General features: G+C 34.4%; 1 protein-coding gene across 11 annotated transcripts; it reads left to right on the top strand.

Annotated features, from left to right (window-relative positions):
• The first annotated feature begins 907 nt into the window (after positions 1-907).
• On the top strand, positions 908-18,352 carry LOC127795058 (phosphatidyl-N-methylethanolamine N-methyltransferase). Of its 11 annotated transcripts, none has more exons than XR_008021737.1 (3): positions 908-1,237; positions 11,062-11,540; positions 15,697-15,826. XR_008021737.1 is itself a non-coding variant. In XM_052326495.1 (2 exons), exons 1-2 carry the CDS (start codon positions 993-995, stop codon positions 18,237-18,239), a joined length of 495 nt encoding a protein of 164 aa, XP_052182455.1. In that variant the 5' UTR covers positions 908-992; the 3' UTR covers positions 18,240-18,352. The 11 variants fall into 11 exon arrangements, 9 of the variants coding, with proteins under 9 accessions (XP_052182455.1, XP_052182458.1, XP_052182460.1 ...); XR_008021736.1 differs by lacking the exon at positions 15,697-15,826 and adding an exon at positions 12,922-12,976; XM_052326495.1 differs by lacking the exons at positions 11,062-11,540; positions 15,697-15,826 and adding an exon at positions 17,990-18,352.
• The last annotated feature ends 454 nt before the right edge of the window (positions 18,353-18,806 follow it).

Below are 18,806 nucleotides of genomic sequence, written 5' to 3'. Positions count from 1 at the left end.
GTTAATGTAAAGATTTTATGTGATTTTAAAAATGTTCGAACAACTTACTTAATTAAAGACATTTATAAAAAGACGTATTCAAGGAAAGGAGACATTTTTAAACCACAAACAAGGTAAAGCGTGAAAATAGTTTAGTGGCGTGGCAGCCGATTCAAGATTCAACCAACCGTCATTGAAATTAGGCATTGGCTCCAAGGAATGGGTCAAAGCAAGCATTGTCAATCATCTTCTTTTATGGATAAGGTTACAATCGAATTGAGTTGAGTTTTTCTAAGTTTAATTTTAATTCGCAAGTCAATTTTTAGCTTCGAGCACGAGCTCGGTTCGGGTTCAAACTCAGCTAATCAAATGATTAACTAGTCGAGTTCGAGTTTGAGCTTGACTCAAGCTTAAGTGCCTGCTGGCCAACCCAAGCTCAGACTCGACAAAACCTATTATTTTGTTTAAACTTAATTTTTTATTTTATTTTATTATATATATATATTATGTTATGTTAAATAATTAAATTAATATATATAATAATTTTAAACATATTTAATTTAGTTATATTAATATTTTAAAGTTTGATAAGTTTATGTTAAATAATATATTTATAATATTATAAATAAATATATTAATATATTTATAAATGAACTTATTTGTGAGTTATTCACGAATTTTTAATGAAGTATGATTACGAGTATGTAATTAAGTTTATTAGTATTCATGAGTCTCTAATTAAACATGTTCACAAGATTTAATGAATTGAGTTTTATTAAATTCAATCTCTACTTATTTTTCTCAGTGAAAGAACTAAAAATAAGTTTTATTGAATTGAGCATCGAGATCGAGACACTGTCGAATGATTCAACTCATTTCCAACCCTATTAATAGAAGCTCAATTCAGATTGTATGGAACTGGGCCGGCCCAAATTTTTGAGATCTGCATTTTCTACCCTAGGGCTAGGTCTCTGAGAGAGAGAGAGAGAGAGAGATTTCGGGGAAGAAAGTGAATGGGGATTGGGGCGTGCATAGGAGTGCTTTTGCCGTTCCCGTACTACTACTGGCTATGGAGGAACCCTCAATCATGGGTGGAGCTTTGCGGCAAAGGGCGAGATCCGTCCAAGGTTATGGCGAGGGTGTCTCACCTTCTGAAGCTTCTTCAGTTCGTCTCCCTCTTCTCCGTCTCCTCCTTCTCATGGCCGCCGCCTCTCTACTTCTGGCCCCTTTTCCTCTTCGGCCAGTTCCTCAACTTCAGGTTCTTTCTTCTCTTCTTAATCTACATGCTTTTGCATCCATGGCGGAACCAACGGAAGCCCCTGTTCAATTCGAATTGATTGTTTTTGCTCTTGAATGCTTAGTGTTTATAGCTTGATGATGATGATGATTATATAGAATGACAAGTAAAAAGGTAATTTGTATGATGATAATGGTGATGATGATATGCTGGACCTGGGATCACAAATTCCTATGGTAACTGATTTGATTTGGAACAGACGGAAAGAATTAGGCTTTGTTTGATAATGCGGTTTAACCGTTTATAAGCTATTAATATAGCGTTTAAGTTGTAAGGCTTATTTAGTTACCTATTTGAATTTATCGAGAGCTTTAAAGCTTAAAGGCTTTTGTATTAGCGTTTAAAGAAAGCTTTGGGGCAGTAGCTTTTGTAGAAAAACTTGTGAGAGCTTCTGGAGTTGACCAAGAAAATGATTATTTTGCCCTCTTCCAATTTCAATATCCTCTTCTCTTTCAACGAAGCTCTCTTCTCCCACAACATCTATGCTAATGTGAATCAGGTTGCTAAAGCGTCACAAGATCTGTTGAGCATTCATGGAGGCCCAATAATAAGATTACAAGATTTGGGGTTGATAGATTGAATGATTGATTGATTGAGAAAATTTACAAGATTGCAAGATTTGGGGTTGATTGATTGATTGATTGACAAGATTGCAAGATTTGGGGTTGATTGATTGATTGACAAGATTTACAAGATTCGGAGATGATTGATTGATAAAATCCAGGCGCATAAAAAGGAATGGTTGAATATTTGACTACTTCCCTTATTTTCCTACTTTGTTTTTAAATCTTTTCTATGTTGGATAATTCTTCTTTCTTTATTATCAGATTATGTTATTTCCTTCTTGTAATCAATTCCTACTATGCCTAGGATTTGATTTATTTCTTTCTAGTTTAGGATTGGTGATCAGCTATATAAGCCAATATAACCCGAGAGGAATTTAGTTTTTGAACAATATTATTAGTGAGAGTTTTCTCTTTGGTTTTTCAATGAACTTACTTTGAACTTATCAAGATTTTATCTTGTGGCGTTCATCCTTGATTTATCACTCACAACTCTTCTCATCTATCTTGAGTGTGGTATCTACCTTACTTTCTTATACATTTGGTTCTTATCTCTTTATAGATAACGGGTCAAGATCCTTTGTTTTCTTTATTATAAATCTGTTTTAGAACGATTCTTGACAAATGAACCATTTTTTATCGTCGAGTCTCACCTTCCTTCGTGGGGTTCACATCATTTGGTATCAGAGTTCAGCTCTAAATCAGGTTTGAACTATCCTTATTTTTGCTTTCATTGTTTATTATTTCTTTTTATTCCTGCACCATTGTTTGTTCTTCGAGTCTGCAACTTTGCCTATTTTTTCATCTTGATTTGTTCAAGTTTTGTTAGTTATCATTATATATAGAAAAAAAAAAAAAAGGTGGAAAGTTGGGAATTCCAAAAAAAAAAAAAGGAAAATTGGAAATTCAAAAAAAAAAAAAAGGAGTGGAAAGTTGGAAGTTAAAAAAGAAAAAGAACGTGCGAAAATTCAAAATTCAAAAAAAAAAAGTATCGAAAATTTAGAAATCAATTGAATCTGAATTAGTTGAAGTGTTGCTTGTCATCTAAGTTTTGTTTGCATAAAGTGTGATGTCTATTCAGAGCAGTCGACCCTAGTTGCATCAAAATTCGTATCTCCTTTTCCTCTGCCTTTCTTATTCATTGTTTCATTATAACTTTATTCTTTCAGCTTCTTAAATCCTGCCTATTTTTTTTCATTCTTTGCGAATTAACCCATTCTCATTCTTAGTGATCTGATTAGTTGAGTTTGGATTGTTGCAAGAAAAATTTTGATCGAGTTCATTTGAGTTCAATAAAGAACTAAAAGAGGAGGCTAAAGAGTGGAAAAATGCAAGAGAGTGTGAGCTCATAAGAGGGTAAAAGCCAAGTTTGAGAATGCACGAGTGTGAGTGCTATCAATCTTGAGAGGAAACCTGTGAGAGAGTGTTGTGAGGTTTCCTAACTTTGTTTTGGAGGGTATTAAACATGTCTCGAGAGAGTGAAGCTTAGGAAAAGATAGATTTCAAACTCTTCTTTCAGTCCTTAGAGCAAAAATTTGAACAAATGGAGATGAGATTTGATAAGATAAATGAGATAATAGATAAAGTTAAATCTAGTTCACAAAGGGGGCAGCCACGTAGAGCTCCTATTGTGCAAAGAAGAAAGAGCCATCCACCTAGGTATGACTATGAAGATGACTATAGAGGAGTTAGACATGGAGAAAGGATTGATAACAACATGGACAACATTAAGATGCAGATTCCATCTTTCCAAGGCAAAAACGATCCAGAAGTTTATTTGGAGTGGGAGACAAATGTTGAAATGGTGTTTGCTTGTCACAACTACTCTAAATTGAAAAAGGTAAAATTGGCCACCGTCGAATTTACTGATTATGCTATTATTTGGTGGGATCAACTTATTTTGAGCAGGAGACGGAATCGTGAAAGGCCCATTGAGACATGGGAAGAAATGAAGGCTATTATGAAGAGGCGATTCATTCCAAGTCACTACTATAGGGACTTATTTCAGAAGTTGCAACGCCTTACTCGAGGTTCCAAAAGTGTTGAGGACTACCACAAAGAGATGAAAATAGCCATGATTCGAGCCAATGTGGAGGAGGATCGAGAAACTACCATGGCCAGGTTCCTAGTTGGATTGAACTGTGATATTGCAGATGTGGTAGAATTACAACATTACGTTGAGTTAGATGACATGGTGCACATGGCCATTAAGATAGAGCGACAATTGAAGAGAAAGGGAACCACACGAATTAGGCAAAATTTGGGCTCTTCAACATGGAAATCGAATTGGAGCAAAAATGATTAAAAGCCTAATTTCAAGCCTAAATTCGAAACCTCCAATACCAACAAAGATGGAAGAGCACCAAATAAGGTAAAATCTGATACTCTACCTCCTAAAAATAGAGATAGCAAATGCTTTAAGTGTTTGGGGACAAGCCATATCGCATCTCAATGCCCAAACAAAAGAGTGATGATTTTGAAAGATCATGGTGATATTGAGACCGAATATGAGTTCGATAATGAGTTCATGCCACATTTGGAGGATGTAAGTGGCATTGAGTACCCAATAGATGGGGAGCTCTTGGTGGCAAGGAGAACTCTTAGTGTGCAAGTCAAAATGGATGCGAAAGAGTAACGTGAGAACATTTTTCATACTAGATGCTATGTCAATGATAAGGTATGTAACATGATTATTGATGGGGGAAGCTGTACTAATGTGGCTAGTACTAGCTTGGTGGAAAAATTGAATTTGATGACTTTGAAGCATCATCGGCCGTATAAGCTACAATGGCTGAATGATTATGGAGAATTTAAAGTAACTAAACAAGTGTTTGTTTCATTCTCAATTGGGAAGTATACAGATGAAGTTTTGTGTGATGTGATGCCAATGCATGCGGGCCATATTCTTTTGGGGTGACCATGGCAGTTTGATAGGTGTGCAATTCATTATGGTTATACCAACAGATTCTCCTTTGTACTTAATGAAAAACCAATTACTCTTGTACCCCTATCCCTAAGACAAGTATATGAAGATCAAGTGAGGTTAAAAAAATAGAGTGATAAGAAAAAAGAGAGTGAGAGTTCAAGAGTAAGAGAAACTGAGATGATGAAAAAGGAGAGTGAAAGTTCAAAAGTAAGAGAAACTGAGACCAAACAGAGAGAAAATGAGAGCAAAAAAGGAAAATGAGTTTCGGTTTGTGAGGAAAGAAAAGAGAGAAAACAAGTGAACTATTATGTAAGAGAAAATAAGTTCAAAAAGGCTTTGTTTCTAAATCAGCCTATGATTGTACTTTCGTACAACGAGGTTTGTTTTAGTACTACTGACCTTAACCCCTCTTTGCCTAGTGCTGTTGTTTCTTTTTTGCAGAAATTTGATGATATGTTCCCTGAAAAGATACCTAATGATTTCAAAAAAGTTGTATTTGATCCTAGTGATTGGGTTTGGTGGCATATAAGGAAGGAACGATTTCCCGTTCAAAGGCATTCAAAACAACTTTCAAGGGGAGATGATCCATTTCAAGTGCTTGAAAGGATCTACAAGTTCGACTTTCCGGGTGAGTGTGCAAGTGCAACATTTAATGTTGCTGATTTCTCTCCTTTTCATGTAGGTGACGATTTGAGGACAAATCTTTCTCAAGAGATGGGGAATGATGTGAATCAGGTTGCTAAAGCCTTACAAGATCTGTTGAGCATTCATAGAGGCCCAATAACAAGATTACAAGATTTGGGGTTGATAGATTGAATGATTAAGAAGATTTACAAGATTGTAATATTTAGGGTTGATTGATTGATTGATTGACAAGATTGCAAGATTTGGGGTGATTGATTGATTGATTGACAAGATTCGGAGATCATTGATTGATAAGATCCAGGCACATAAAAAGGAATGGTTGAATATTTGACCACTTTCCTTATTTCCTACTTTGTTTTTAAATCTTTTCTATTTTAGATAATTTTTCTTTCTTTATTATCAGATTATGTTATTTCCTTCTTGTAATCAATTCCTACTATGTCTAGGATTTGATTTATTTCCTTCTAATTTAGGATTGGTGATCGGCTATATAAGCCAATGTAACCCGAGAGGAATTTAGTTTTTGGACAATAATATTAGTGAGAGTTTTCTCTTTGCTTCTTCAACGAACTACTTTGAACTTATCAAGATTTTATCTTATGGCGTTCATCCTTGATTTATCACTTACAACTCTTCTCATCTATCTTGAGTGTGGCGTCAACCCTACTTTCTTATATATAAGCCAATATAACTCTAGAGGAATTTAGTTTTTGGACAATATTATTAGTGAGAGTTTTCTCTTTGGTTCTTCAACGAACTACTTTGAACTTATCAAGATTTTATCTTGTGGCGTTCATCATTGATTTATCACTTACAACTCTTCTCATCTATCTTGAGTGTGGCGTCAACCCTACTTTCTTATACCTTTGGTTCTTATCTCTTTATAGATAACGGGTCAAGGTCGTTTGTTTTCTTTATTATGAATCTATTTTAAAACGATCATTGGCAAATGAACCACTTTTGATCGTCGGGTCTCACCATTCTTCGTGGGGTTCACATCATATGCCTCCTTTATTGTCGGATCTCCTCCCACAACGGTCGTCACCGCCGCCCATAGTTGGCATTGCCGCCCATCGCTGCCATCGTCGCCCATCGCTGCCTCCAGCGCCACAAGCTGCCATCGCCGCCTTCTGGTTGTCACCGCTCGGGGTCTCTCCTCTGTCGCGTCTGCTACTGGCTCATTTTGCTTCCAAATTGCCCTATTCCAATTTCAATAATTTTAAGTATTGATAAAATTAAAAAAATAAATAATTTTATATAATATTTTAACATATATATTGAATATTTTTATGAATTAAATTTAAATTTATACATAAAGTAAAAAAATTATATATTTTTAAAATTATTTTATAATTTATTAACAAGTAATTGTAAGTATTTCAGTAATTGGACATCGATTACAATTTTTTTAAAAAAAATTATATTTTTTGAATATTATTTGCATTATTCAATGTCATGTCCATTTTAGTCTTTTTGTCAAATTTTAATAGTTTATCAGGTTTTACAAACCAAACACATAATTTTATACTAATAGCTTAAAAGCACATTTATTCAAACACGTTATCAGCTTAAACACTACCCAGCTTTAACGCTATTACACAACTTAAACACTACCCACCTTAAACGCTGTTAAAAAAAAGCGTAGCCAAACTAAGTCTTAGTTTGTTCTTGGTTTTGGAGCTTTTATCTCATCATTCTATCGATAGAGGGTTGCGTTAGAAAAGGCATCCGGCGTAAAGATTTGCCACATTATCTTTTCCATTGATTTGTATCATCAATTTGACTATTAGAAGAAAGATAATTGACACTATGATTGCAGTGCCATTAAGCCCTAAACCCTAGTTGACGACGATGGTGGTTTAGGAGCTTAATTTATCTTATCATTCTCTTATTAGAGGGTTTTGTTAGGAAAGGCATCCGGCGTAAAGATTTGCCTTGTTATGCATTGATTTGTATCATACATGTGACATTTAGAACGTTAATTGACATTATGAATTTTGTGCCGCTGAACCCTAGACCCTAAACCTAACTCGGTTAGAATAAGGTGCAGATGATGGTGGTCGTTATGAACCCTATGTTGGGGCATCATTCTTCACAACATAAAGATGCAATCCACGAGTGACATATGGTTGAGAAGAAGCTATAACTCAATACAAGGACATGCCAAAACTTAATCGCAAGCATCATTGGAAACTGACATTCCAAGAGCCTAATGTATCATTGGGAGTCAATTACTAGAAGTCATGAGGTTGATATTTAATTGAAGTTGTTTGTCACATTTTTAATCCCATATACATTTACAGTTACAACTATATACATATATTTATAGAATATATATACATGCGTAATACATTTATAGTCTACCCAAGAAAGAGTTAGGAACAAGCACATATATACATATAGATGAGAAGATGGACAGTCGCGGGGACAATAAATACATTTTCAATATTTTTTCAAAATTGTGAAATAGCACAAAAACGTTTCTAAATTTATGAAAACAACCCAAAAACATATATATATATATATATATTTGTGTTTCTTAGTGTTCCTGGGTAGAAAATATTTCAGAAATGCCAAAATGTCTCCATTTGATTGTTTATGTGCATTTGACGCTGGTTGTTGTGATTCTAAGCAATTTGAGTAGCCTAACTCCTCTTTGTCGTCTCTCTTTCATTGTGATAAAATACCCCAAGGGGAGAAGCATTTAACTAATCGAGCATGAAGGAAGAAATGGGCAAGTGAAACATGAAAATCAAACACAAGAATGAACCCTACATTCTAAAGTTATTCATAACAACTCGTTTAGAGTATTTGTTAAACAGTTTTCTAGATGGAACGACATCTGAGAGTATGTTGTTTAATATTGTAATTCACAGGGTATATCAATTGATCGGTGAATCCGGTACTTACTATGGAGTCCGCTTTGGGAAGAACATCCCATGGGTGACTGAATTCCCCTTCGGAGTTATAAGAGACCCTCAGTATGTTGGGAGTATAATGAGCCTTCTTGCATGTCTTTCTTGGGTGCCTTTCCTCTACATTATACTGTGGATTCTCGGTTATGTGTTCGCGATTTGGCTGGAATTCGAGGAAGATCCCGCCACTCGCGCCAAGCCACTCCTTTAAGTTTTTACAAGAGGGTTAACATTTTGATCCTGTTCAAATTTTCTTTTTCAATTGATTCTGTTCCCCAGCTCCATCTTCAGGCAGGGAACCATCGGATAGAGATAGCCAGAATGGGGTTAACCCAAATTGTTCTATTTTATCAACAAAGTGGCACTTTGTTTTGGAAGGCAAGTCACTGTTTATGGCAATTCCAATTGTTGAAGGTCTTCATTTCCTTCTGGCAATTAGGTTGGCATTTTGATTCTCTAGTCTTAGTTTTCAGATGTTAACCGTAATGCTGCTTGGGATCTTACCAAAAGGGGAACTCAAGGAAAAATATATCAGTTTGTTATCAATAAAGCTTCATTGTATTGTTTGATGGTCACTGATGGCAATTTAGGTTGTACGGAAACGGGAAAACGGTATTTTTTTAAAAAAAATAAGAAACGAAAACGTGGGATAAAGTGTAAATTAAAAAATATATATAATTTTTTTTGTATAAATAAAATTTTAATATAAAAAATTATTCAAACATAAGTTTCATAATGCATTCAAACAAATCTAAATATAAAGTTTACAATGTATTCAAACAACGATATACATATATTTATAGAATATAAATATACATACGTAATACATTTATAGTCTACCCAAGAAAGAGTTAGAAACAAGAACATATATACATATAGATGAGAAGATGGACAGTCGCAGCGACAATAAATACGTTTTCAATATTTTTTCAATATTGTGAAACAGCACAAAAACGTTTCTAAATTTATGAAAACAACCCAAAAACATATATATATATATATATTTGTGTTTCTTAGTGTTCCGGGGTAGAAAACATTTCAAAAATGCTAAAATGACTCCATTTTATTGTTTCTGTGCATTGGAGGCTGGTTGTTGTGATTCTAAGCAATTTGAGTAGCATAACTCCTCTTTGTCGTCTCTCATTCATTGTGATAAAATACCCCAAAGGGAGAAGCATTCAACTAATCGAGCATGAAGGGAGAAATGGGCAAGTGAAACATGAGAATCAAACACAAGAATGAACCCTATATTCTGAAGTTATTCATAACAACTCGTTTAGAGCATTTGTTAAACAGTTTTCTAGATAGAACGACATCTGAGAGTATGTTGTTTAATGTTGTAATTCACAGGGTATATCAATTGATCGGTGAATCCGGTACTTACTATGGAGTCCGCTTTGGGAAGAACATCCCATGGGTGACTGAATTCCCCTTCGAAGTTATTAGAGACCCTCAGTATGTTGGGAGCATAATGAGCCTTCTTGCATGTCTTTCTTGGGTGCCCTTCCTCTACATTCTACTGTGGATTCTAAGTTATGTGTTCACGATCTGGCTGGAATTGGAGGAAGATCCCGCCACTCGCGCCAAGCCACTCCTTTAAGTTTTTACAAGAGGGTTAACATTTTGATCCTGTTCAAATTTTATTTTTCAATTGATTCTGTTCCCCAGATCCATCTTGAGGTAGGGAACCATCGGATAGAGATAGCCAGAGTGGGGTTAACCCAAATTGTTCTGTTTTAGTGACAAAGTCGCACTTTGTTTTGGAAGGCAAGTCACTGTTTACTGCAATTTCAATTGTTGAAGGTTTTCATTTCCTTCTAGCAACTAGGTTGGCATTTTGATTCTTTAGTCTTAGTTTTCATATGTTAACCGTAATGCTGCTTGGGATCTTACCAAAAGGAGAACTCAAGGAAAAATATATCAGTTTGTTATCAATAAAGCATCATTCTATTGTTAAATGGTCACTTATAGCAATTTAGGTTGCACGAAAACGGGAAAACGGTATTTTTTCAAAAAAAATAAGAAATGAAAACGTCGGATAAAGTGTAAATTTAAAAATACATATAATTTTTTATATATATATAATTTTAATATAAAAAATTATTCAAACATAAGTTTCATAATGCATTCAAACAAATCTAAATATAAAGTTCACAATGCATTCAAACAACTATATACATATATTTATAGAATATATATACATACGTAATACATTTATAGTCTACCCAAGAAAAAGTTAGGAACAAGAACATATATACATATAGATGAGAAGATGGACAGTCGCGGCGACAATAAATATGTTCTCAATATTTTTTTCAATACTGTGAAACAGCACAGAAATGTTTCTAAATTTATGATAACAACCCAAAAACATATATATATATATATATTTGTATTTCTTAGTATTCCGTGGTAGAAAACGTTTCAGAAATGCCAAAATGACTCCATTTTATTGTTTCTGTGCATTGGAGGCTGGTTGTTGTGATTCTAAGCAATTTGAGTAGCCTAACTCCTCTTTGTTGTCTGTCCTTCATTGTGATAAAATACCCCAAAGGGAGAAACATTCAACTAATCGAGCATGAAGGGAGAAATGGGTAAGTGAAACATGAGAATCAAACACAAGAATGAACCCTATATTCTGAAGTTATTCATAACAACTTGTTTAGAGCATTTGTTAAACAGTTTTCTAGATCGAACAACATTTGAGAGTATGTTATTTAATGTTGTAATTCACAGGGTATATCAATTGATCGGTGAATCCGGTACTTACTATGGAGTCCGCTTTGGGAAGAACATCCCATGGGTGACTGAATTCCCCTTCGGAGTTATAAGAGACCCTCAGTATGTTGGGAGCATAATGAGCCTTCTTGCATGTCTTTCTTGTGTGCCTTTCCTCTACATTCTACTGTGGATTCTCGGTTATGTGTTCACGATCTGGTTGGAATCCGAGGAAGATCCGGCCACTCGCGCCAAGCCACTTTTTTAAGTTTTTACAAGAGGGTTAACATTCCGATCCCGTTCAAATTTTCTTTTTCAATTAATTCTGTTCCCCAGCTCCATCTTGAGTCAGGGAACCACCGGATAGAGATAGCCAAAGTAGGGTTAACCCAAAATTGTTCTGTTTTAGCGACAAAGTCGCACTTTGTTTTGGACGGCAAGTCACTGTTTACTACAATTCCAGTTGTTGAAGGTCTTCATTTCCTTCTAGCAACTAGGTTAGCATTTTGATTCTCTAGTCTTAGTTTTAATATGTTAACAATAATGCTGCTTGGGATCTTACCAAAAGGGGAACTCAAGGAAAAATATATCAGTTTGTTATCAATAAAGCTTCATTGTATTGTTTGATGGTCACTGATGGCAATTTAGGTTGCACGAAAACGGAAAAACGGTATTTTTTCAAAAAAAAAAAAAAGCAACGAAAACGTGGGATAAAGTGTAAATTAAAAAATATTTATATTTTTTTCTAAATATAATTTTAATATAAAAAATTATTCAAACATAAGTTTCATAATGCATTCAAACAAATCTAAATATAAAGTTCACAATGCATTCAAACAACTATATACATATATTTATAGAATATATATACATACGTAATACATTTATAGTCTACCCAAGAAAAAGTTAGGAACAAACACATATATACGTATAGATGAGAAGATGGACAGTCGCGGGGACAATAAATACATTTTCAATATTTTTTCATTATTGTGAAACAGCATAGAAACGTTTCTAAATTTATGAAAAAAACCTAAAAACATATATATATATATTTGTTTCTTAGTGTTTCGGGATAGAAAACGTTTCAGAAATGCAAAAATGACTCTATTTCATTGTTTCTGTGCATTGGAGGCTGGTTGTTGTGATTCTAAGCAATTTGAGTAGCCTAACTCCTCTTTGTCGTCTCTCCTTCATTGTGATAAAATACCCCAAGGGGAGAAGCATTCAAATAATTGAGCATGAAGGGAGAAATGGGAAAGTGAAAAATGAGAATCAAACACAAAAATGAACCCTATATTCTGAAGTTATTCATAACAACTCGTTTAGAGCATTTGTTAAACAGTTTTCTAGATCGAACAACATTTGAGAGTATGTTGTTTAATGTTGTAATTCACAGGGTATATCAATTGATTGGTGAATCCGGTACTTACTATGGAGTCCGCTTTGGGAAGAACATCCCATGGGTGACTGAATTCCCCTTCGGAGTTATAAGAGACCCTCAGTATGTTGGGAGCATAATGAGCCTTCTTGCATGTCTTTCTTGGGTGCCTTTCCTCTACATTCTACTGTGGATTCTCGGTTATGTGTTCACGATCTGGTTGGAATCCGAGGAAGATCCGGCCACTCGCGCCAAGCCACTCCTTTAAGTTTTTACAAGAGGGTTAACATTCTGATCCCGTTCAAATTTTCTTTTTCAATTAATTCCGTTCCCCAGCTCCATCTTGAGTCAGGGAACCACCGGATAGAGATAGCCAAAGTAGGGTTAACCCAAAATTGTTCTGTTTTAGCGACAAAGTCGCACTTTGTTTTGGACGGCAAGTCACTGTTTACTGCATTTCCAGTTGTTGAAGGTCTTCATTTCCTTCTAGCAACTAGGTTGGCATTTTGATTCTCTAGTCTTAGTTTTAATATGTTAACAGTAATACTGTGTGGGATCTTACCAAAAGGGGAACTCAAGGAAAAATATATCAGTTTGTTATCAATAAAGCTTCATTGTATTGTTTGATGGTCACTGATGGCAATTTAGGTTGCACGAAAATGGAAAAACGGTATTTTTTCAAAAAAAAAAAAAAAGCAACGAAAACGTGGGATAAAGTGTAAATTAAAAAATATTTATATTTTTTTCTAAATATAATTTTAATATAAAAAATTATTCTAACATAAGTTTCATAATGCATTCAAACAAATCTAAATATAAAGTTCACAATGCATTCAAACAACTATATACATATATTTATAGAATATATATACATACGTAATACATTTATAGTCTACCCAAGAAAAAGTTAGGAACAAAAACATATATACATATAGATGAGAAGATGGACAGTCGCGGGGACAATAAATATGTTTTCAATATTTTTTCATTATTGTGAAACAACATAGAAACGTTTCTAAATTTATGAATAAAACCTAAATACATATATATATATATATTTTTGTTTCTTAGTGTTCCGGGATAGAAAACGTTTTAGAAATGCAAAAATGACTCTATTTCATTGTTTCTGTGCATTGGAGGCTAGTTGTTGTGATTCTAAGCAATTTGAGTAGCCTAACTCCTCTTTGTCGTCTCTCCTTCATTGTGATAAAATACCCCAAGGGGAGAAGCATTCAAATAATCGAGCATGAAGGGAGAAATGGGCAAGTGAAAAATGAGAATCAAACACAAAAATGAACCCTATATTTTGAAGTTATTCATAACAACTCGTTTAGAGCATTTGTTAAACAGTTTTCTAGATGGAACGACATCTGAGAGTATGTTGTTTAATGTTGTAATTCACAGGGTATATCAATTGATCGGTGAATCCGGTACTTACTATGGAATCCGCTTTGGGAAGAACATCCCATGGGTGACTGAATTCCCCTTCGGAGTTATAAGAGACCCTCAATATGTTGGGAGCATAATGAGCCTTCTTGCATGTCTTTCTTGGGTGCCTTTCCTCTACATTCTATTGTGGATTCTCGGTTATGTGTTCACGATCTGGCTAGAATCCGAGGAAGATCCGGCCACTCACGCCAAGCCACTCATTTAAGTTTTTACAAGAGGGTTAACATTCTGATCCCGTTCAAATTTTCTTTTTCAATTGATTCTGTTCCCCAGCTCCATCTTGAGGCAGGAAACCATCGGATAGAGATAGCCAGAGTGGGGTTAACCCAAAATTGTTCTGTTTTAGCAACAAAGTTGCACTTTGTTTTGGAAGGCAAGTCACTGATTACTGCAATTCCAGTTGTTGAAGGACTTCATTTCCTTCTAGCAACTAGGTTGGCATTTTGATTCTCTAGTCTTAGTTTTCAGATGTTAACCGTAATGCTTCTTGGGATCTTACCAAAAGGGGAACTCAAGGATAAATATATTAGTTTGTTATCAATAAAGCTTCATTGTATTGTTTGATGGTCACTTATGGCAATTTAGGTTGCGCGGAAACGAGAAAACGGTATTTTTTCAAAAAAAAATAAGAAATGAAAACGTGGGATAAAGTGTAAATTAAAAAATATAAGTAATTTTTTTTTTAGATATAATTTTAATATAAAAAGTTATTCAAACATAAGTTTCATAATGCATTCAAACAAATCTAAATATAAAGTTCACAATGCATTCAAACAACTATATACATATATTTATAGAATATATATATATATACATACGTAATACATTTATAGTCTACCCAAGAAAGAGTTAGGAACAAGAACATATATACATATAGATGAGAAGATGGACAGTCACGGGGACAATAAATACGTTTTCAATATTTTTTCATTATTAAGAAACAACATAGAAACGTTTGTAAATTTTTGAAAACAACCCAAATATATATATATATATATTTGTGTTTCTTAGTGTTCCAGGGTAGAAAACGTTTCAGAAATGCCAAAATGACTCCATTTCATTGTTTCTGTGCATTGGAGGCTGCTTGTTGTGATTCTAAGCAATTTGAGTAGCCTAACTCCTCTTTGTCGTCTCTCCTTCATTGTGATAAAATACCCCAAAGGGGAGAAGCATTCAACTAATCGAGCATGAAGAGAGAAATGAGCAAGTGAAACATGAGAATCAAACACAAGAATGAACCCTATATTCTGAAGTTATTCATAACAACTCATTTAGAGCATTTGCTAAACAGTTTTCTAGATGGAACGGCATCTGAGAGTATGTTGTTTAATGTTGTAATTCGCAGGGTATATCAAATGATCGGTGAATTCGGTACTTACTATGTAGTCTGCTTTGGGAAGAACTTCCCATGGGTGACTGAATTCCCCTTCGGAGTTATAAGAGACCCTCAGTATGTTGGGAGCATAATGAGCCTTATTGCATGTCTTTCTTGGGTGCCTTTCCACTACATTCTACTGTGGATTCTCGGTTATGTGTTCACGATCTGGCTAGAATCCGAGGAAGATCCCGCCACTCGCGCCAAGCCACTCATTTAAGTTTTTACAAGAGGGTTAACATTCTGACCCCGTTCAAATTTTCTTTTTCAATTGATTATGTTCCCTAGCTCCATCTTGAGGCAGGGAACCATCGAATAGAGATAACCAAAGTGGGGTCAACCCAAATTGTTCTGTTTTAGCGACAAAGTCGCACTTTGTTTTGGAAGGCAAGTCACTGTCTATTGCAATTCCAATTGTTGAAGGTCTTCATTTCCTTCTAGCAACTAGGTTGGCATTTTGATTCTCTAGTCTTAGTTTTCAGATGTTAACCGTAATGCTGCTTGGGATCTTACCAAAAGCGGAACTCAAGAAAAAATATATCAATTTGTTATTAATAAAGCTTCATTGTATTGTTAAATGATCACTGATGGCAATTTAGGTTGCACGGAAACGGTAAAACGGTATTTTTTCAAAAAAAATAAGAAACGAAAACGTGGGATAAACTGTAAATTAAAAAATATATATAATTTTTTTTTAAATATAATTTTTATAAAAAAAATTATTCAAACATAAGTTTCATAATGCATTCAAACAAATCTAAATATGAAGTTCACAATGCATTCAAACAACTATATACATATATTTATAGAATATATATATACAAACGTAATACATTTATAGTCTACCCAAAAAAGGGTTAGGAACAAGAACATATATACATATAAATGAGAAGATGGACAGTCGCAAGGACAATAAATACGTTTTTAATATTTTTTTAATATTGTGAAACAGCATAGAAATGTTTCTAAATTTATGAAAACAACCCAAAAATATATATACATATATATATATTTGTCTTTCTTAGTGTTCCAGGGTAGAAAACATTTCAGAAAGGCCAAAATGACTCCATTTCATTGCTTCTGTGCATTGGAGGCTGGTTGTTGTGATTCTAAGCAATTTGAGTAGCCTAACTTCTCTTTGTCGTCTCTCCTTCATTGTGATAAAATACCCCTAGGGGAGAAGCATTCAACTAATCGAGCATGAAGAAAGAAATGGGCAAGTGAAAAATGAGAATCAAACACAAGAATGAACCCTATATTCTGAACTTATTCATAACAACTCGTTTTGAGCATTTGTTAAATAGTTTTCTAGATGGAACGGCATCTGAGAGTATGTTGTTTAATGTTGTAATTCACAGGGTATATCAATTGATCGGTGAATCCAGTACTTACTATGGAGTCCGCTTTGATGAGAACATCCCATGGGTGACTGAATTCCCCTTCGGAGTTATAAGAGACCCTCAGTATGTTGGAAGCATAATGAGCCTTCTTGCATGTCTTTCTTGGGTGCCTTTCCTCTACATTCTACTGTGGATTCTCGGTTATGTGTTCACGATCCAGTTGGAATCCGAGGAAGATCCTGCCACTCACGCCAAGCCACTCCTTTAAGTTTTTACAAGAGGGTTAACATTCTGATCCCGTTCAAATTTTCTTTTTCAATTGATTATGTTCCCCAGCTCCATCTTGAGGCAGGGAACCATCGGATAGAGATAGCCAGAGTGGGTTAACCCAAATTGTTCTATTTTAGCGACAAAGTCGCCCTTTGTTTTGGAAGGCAAGTCACTGTCTACTGCAATTCCAATTGTTGAAGGTCTTCATTTCCTTCTAGCAACTAGGTTGGCATTTTGATTCTTTAGTCTTAGTTTTCAGATGTTAACCATAATGCTGCTTGGATCTTACCAAAAAGGGAACTCAAGGGAAAATATATCAGTTTGTTATCAATAAAGCTTCATTGTATTGTTTGATGGTCACTGATGGCAATTTAGGTTGTACGGAAATGGGAAAACGGTATTTTTTTAAAAAAAATAAGAAACGACAACGTGGTATAAAGAGTAAATTAAAAAATATATATATATATTTTTGTAAATATAATTTTAATATAAAACATTATTCAAACATAGGTTTCATAATGCATTCAAACAAATCTAAATATAAAGTTCACAATGCATTCAAACAACTATATACATATATTTATAGAATATATATACATACGTAATACATTTATAGTCTACCCAAGAAAGAGTTAGGAACAAGAACATATATATATATATATAGATGAGAAGATGGACAGTCGCGAGGACAATAAATACATTTTCAATATTTTTTCAATATTGTGAAACAGCACAGAAATGTTTCTAAATTTATGAAAACAACCCAAAAACATATATATATATATGTGTGTTTCTTAGTGTTCCGGGGTAGAAAACGTTTCAGAAATGCCAAAATGACTCCATTTCATTGTTTCTGTGCATTGGAGGCTGCTTGTTGTGATTCTAAGCAATTTGTGTAGCCTAACTCCTCTTTGTCGTCTCTCCTTTATTGTGATAAAATACCCCAAGGAGAGAAGCATTCAACTAATCGAGCATGAAGGGAGAAATAGGCAAGTGAAACATGAGAACCAAACACAAGAATGAACCCTATATTCTGAAGTTATTCATAACAACTCGTTTAGAGCATTTGTTAAATAGTTTTCTAGATGGAACGACATCTGAGAGTATGTTGTTTAATGTTGTAATTCACAGGGTATATCAATTGATCGGTGAATCCGGTACTTACTATGGAGTCCGCTTTGGGAAGAACATCCCATGGGTGATTGAATTCTCCTTTGGAGTTATAAGAGACCCTCAGTATGTTGGGAGCATAATGAGCCTTCTTGCATGTCTTTCTTGGGTGTCTTTCCTCTACATTCTACTGTCTATTCTCGGTTATGTGTTCACGATCTGGCTAGAATCCGAGGAAGATCCCGCCACTCGCGCCAAGCCACTCCTTTAAGTTTTTACAAGAGGGTTAACATTCTGATCCCATTCAAATTTTCTTTTTCAATTGATTCTGTTCCCCAGCTCCATCTTGAGGCAAGGAACCATCGGATAGAGATAGCCAGAATGGGGTTAACCCAAAATTGTTCTGTTTTAGCGACAAAGTCGCACTTTATTTTGGAAGGCAAGTCAGTGTTTACTGTTGAAGGTCTTCATTTCCTTCTAGCAACTAGGTTGGCATTTTGATTCTCTAGTCTTAGTTTTCAGATGTTAACCGTAATGCTGCTTGAGATTTTACCAAAAGCGGGACTCAAGGAAAAATATATTAGTTTGTTATCAATAAAGCTTCATTGTATTGTTTGATGGTCACTGATGGCAATTTAAGTTGTACGGAAACAAAAACGACATGTTTTCAAAAAAATAAGAAATGCAAATATGGGATAAATTGTAAATTAAAAAAATATATAGGGTTTTTTTTATAAATATAATTTTAATATAGAAAATTATAAAATTAATTTAAATATAAATAGTAAACATAAGTTTCATAATGCATTCAAATAAATATAAACATAAAGTTCACAAT

The sequence above is a fragment of the Diospyros lotus genome, chromosome 2 (genome assembly GCF_014633365.1).
Source record: "Diospyros lotus cultivar Yz01 chromosome 2, ASM1463336v1, whole genome shotgun sequence".
Lineage (NCBI taxonomy): Eukaryota > Viridiplantae > Streptophyta > Magnoliopsida > Ericales > Ebenaceae > Diospyros > Diospyros lotus.
Note: the sequence above shows the minus strand (reverse complement) of the source record. Positions and strands in the feature narration are given on the sequence as shown.